We start from the raw sequence: 4,032 nt of genomic DNA on the forward strand, positions 1-4,032 counted from the left end.
AGGCCTGTCTATAAATTTATCGCATGGTGTTAACTTCAGATAATTTATGAGACCTTTTTTACGGTACCCTATACTACTTGGGGCGAGGGGGGCCAGTATAACTAAATCTCACCGTTGATTTCGTGTGGGCAATATGGACAATTTTTCAGTACGTGAAGGCCTAAACGGGATTGTCGTTGGGGCAAGATGCCAGCCTATTTCGGAGTAAAAGCTGGGACTTGAAATAGCTTGCGCGCGACCATGGCCACCATGCTCTAGCTGACATTTCAGGATTTGTTGGTTTTCATCTAGTTGTCATTTCAGGGCAGTTAGATTAGTAAAGAAAGGATCATACACACTACTACGTGACATGAGTAGCATCCTTGAGGCATCATGGAACTCTAGACAGCAGTAGATCGCAACAATTATTTTGGTTTGTATGGCGAAGATAATGTAAGAGGAACAGAAGTTTAAATCAGGACATTGCTGATAGTTCACCTTCAGATTGTTTTACCTTAATTAGGAGCATTTATCCCAATCAAGCAGGAATTTATCTTGTCCACATTTATTTTGATAGATATAAGGAGGAAAAAAAACTTGTATTTGGTCATCGTTAGACCTAAACCGTTGCACCACTAATGCATCTCCTATATACTTACATGAGAAAAATTAGAGAAGTGAGCTTGATTAATTTTTCATGGGTTATTCACCAAATAATTGGTCATTGGACTCACCATTCATCTAGCCAAAATAACTCGTGCTCAACTATTTGATTTGAGCTCAACTGCTCGAGATGAATTAGAGGCCGTGCACCGCTGTTTTCTTGGACAGTTTGACATTTTCACTTTCCTCTGTCTCAGATTCAAGTCCTTCAAGGCACATGACAGATGTAATCAAGTTTTTTATTAGGACTAGAGGGATTCTGTTGCATAAGTTTTCTTCACGCTTTCATATGAATCTTGTAAGGCAGTAATTAAATTGTATGACCGGCCAATTATTTCACAAATATTGGTGCAGGCCTCCTGGCCGACCTTTGTCCTTTTCTACTCAGGCCTACCAACCAAACTTATTCGCCTCTAAGAATTGTAGTTTACACATTTTTGAATGCAACATCCCCGGAAATTTATAGACAAAATATAACAAATCCCCATTTCTTTGATTATTTATACATCAAGCTTTCAAGTGGTATAGAAAAAAAATTAGGTATCTATGCAATTGATCCGCCCATTCCTTTTATGTGACCAGCACGCTGATAATTAGTTTGTCAACTTAGTATACACATATTTTTAAATTAGGATAACAACGCCTTCAAGGTTCTTCTTCCTCCCCAGCAGCAGTAACCTGATAGTAAAAGGGCAGAGGTTAAATGCACTTCTTACAGAACAAGGGAAGTGATCAGGCAACACACTCATGGATAGTTAAATTAGTACCATACATAAACTAAATATGAGAAAGCTAGAAAAGGTGGTTCAGGAAATTGCCAAGCATAAGTGATAAGGAAGGCTGCCGCCTTTGACGCAGAATGAAGGAGAGAAGGACTGAATGAGTGAGGGCACCGTGGAGAGGTGCAGAGAAGGAGAGTAGAGGAGAGGCACTTCCACGCTGCTGCTGAGGAGGTGTTTTGCCATCGCTCAGCGCTTAAGTGTGCTAAAGATAGAATTAATATGCTTCTTAAAACATTAGGATATCCAATGTTCTCAGTCGGGATTGGAACCAAAAAATTGTGAATTACCATCATTATAGTTTTCCTTACTTGCCTCTGTGCTTTAATGGTAATACTATTTTTACTTTCTCATTTGGATAACAATGTAGTCATTTATGGGCCTTTACAAATAAAGGGTTAATAGTACACGTGGGTCACGGGATCATGCAAAACTAGTGGCTCAACTTGGGAGCATCTGAACCTTTCTAAGTTCTGTTTGTTAAGAATCCCGCCTTGGTATAATTAGTAGCTAGAAAAGAACATTTGTCTGTTGACAAATTAAAATATAGTACCCCTTTCATAAAACTAAAGAGTAAAATATAGTAACTCCTGCTGTAACCACCGAGTTCCAGTAGTTTAGAAACTTCCACTGTTGCATTTGTGTGATGGAACTTAGCCTTGTAAACATTCCATATGACACCTTACTGTTCACAAGATCACAAAAAAGCAGTGAACCCTTGAGTACCTATTATACTTGGTAAAACATATGATCTTCTCACCTGTTCTGTTCAACCAGCATACTGGTGATCACCATTACTCTCTGGCAATTCCTTTTTAGAAGAGCCTTGTTTGGGTTGAGCATCTGCTCTGGACACCTTCTGTTTTTGTCTCTCCATTCTCCTAACGAATCTCCTCGCCATTTCTTCAGCCAGGCGTCAGTTCATTCTCTCCAAAAAAAATCTGTATTCAATGGGCCAAATGGCAAACTTGTTCTGTATATAAGAGCAAGGTTTAACAAGAAACAGTTTAGTACCTTGTATGAGCATAACTCATGAATCTTCCTACCAAGCAATTTGATTTCTCAGTAGGTACGTAACCAGTCAATTTGATTGTGATCCTTGTTGTATGCCTGCCAGTCTCTGTACCTGTTACTGCTACAACTGTATGTGTGTGATCAAGAGGGTCTGTCAAAATCAACTTGCAGCATTGATCAACTCCCACTGTTGCACAGTATGTAAAAAGCTAAGTGTATTCTTTTGGCATAATGAAGTGGATCTGTGCTGAATATGTTCACCTGCCAATGCTCTCTTGTTTCTTCTCAATTAGTGTGCGTGTGTGATTTGTTGTCTTATTGAAGAGAAGATGCAAACTTGTTGCTGAGGAAATGGTCCTTTTTTCCTTTGATTTTGTTGGCGAAGAAGCAAGTTTGTGATTGATTACAGAGTAGTTTTACCTTGTGGTGACATTTTTTCTTTTGACAGTCATCATACATTGCACAAAGGCCCTTCAAAACGAGAGAGTAGTTTAAATGGTGGGCGAAGGTTGTTGAAAATGCCTCTTTGGAGGACTAATATTTATGGTTTAAATGGTGGAAGATAGACAGAGAATAGTTTGGTGACTGTTTCTAGTGTGCCCCTTTTGAGTTTTTTCCCGTTCAATGTACAAATTTGTTATACTAGACTAGATAATCTTCCAATTGTTTTACAGCTTTTAGTTTCTTTTATGGATGCACTTCTCTTTGTTTGCATGCCTTGGTCCATTCATGTGGTTTGATTGAGGACCTAATATTTCATCCCAGCTTTTCTTCGTGTACCTTTTCCTGTAAGCAATATACATATTACCCAGTAATAAGACCTACCTTTGTGTTCTTCTCTATTTGGATACACTTTTAATTTTGAGATATTGGGCAGGTGTTGGAAACGGGGCTGAGGAGATGGTGGAACAAGGCAGTGTTGCAAGCTCAAGCCCAGAGTTACCATGATCAGAGTAGTTCAGTTACCATGATCAAGGCAGTGTTACAACTGGACTATTGACCGCTAAATTGGTCTGTAATAGGGTGTATTTGGCTCTGTTTGTTTGTACTATGGTCATGCAGAATGAATGAATCTGGAGTTTATCATGTGTGCATGGTCTGTAGTAGTGTGCATCGTCGTACCTGCATCTGCGTAGTCAATGTGATTGTGATCTTGTCGTATGGCTTTGAATCCCTGTACCTGCTATTTGCTAGTACAACTGTATGTGTTTGACATGGAACTTGTCATGTACTCTATGTTGGATTTCAGGTGAAATGCCAACTTGTTGCGCAACCTATTCTCATTGGTTTCTCAAAAATATACATTCCGCCTGTTGCACTTGCCTTTCGGCAGAGTGAAGTTAACTGTGCATAGTGAGGTGAATCACATGCTTACACATATACAGTACATCTTTGTGTCAATCTGTTATATTTGTTTATTTCTTCCGAGCTTGATTGCTTGAGATGGAAACGGCTCGGGCAGTGGTGCGCTTGTCAAGGCTTGTCGCGGGCCTATCCAACGGCTGTGCCAAAGATGTTCACCTGCCAACGCCGGGCAGATAACATGTTCCTTCTGAAGTCCAAATTGAGCTGAATCACTGGAGTCGAAACAAGGAAG

At 39.8% G+C, this 4,032-nt stretch overlaps 1 protein-coding gene across 1 annotated transcript in view; it reads left to right on the top strand.

The window, feature by feature from the left end:
- LOC119326685 overlaps positions 1-3,690 on the top strand; it is a 6,515-nt gene extending 2,825 nt beyond the window's left edge. The window contains exon 2 of the mRNA XM_037600309.1: positions 3,313-3,690. Coding sequence (XP_037456206.1) covers positions 3,313-3,383 — 71 coding nt within the window. The 3' untranslated portion in view covers positions 3,384-3,690. The remainder of the gene's footprint in view (positions 1-3,312) is intronic.
- The last annotated feature ends 342 nt before the right edge of the window (positions 3,691-4,032 follow it).

The sequence above is a fragment of the Triticum dicoccoides genome, chromosome 6B, assembly GCF_002162155.2.
Source record: "Triticum dicoccoides isolate Atlit2015 ecotype Zavitan chromosome 6B, WEW_v2.0, whole genome shotgun sequence".
Lineage (NCBI taxonomy): Eukaryota > Viridiplantae > Streptophyta > Magnoliopsida > Poales > Poaceae > Triticum > Triticum dicoccoides.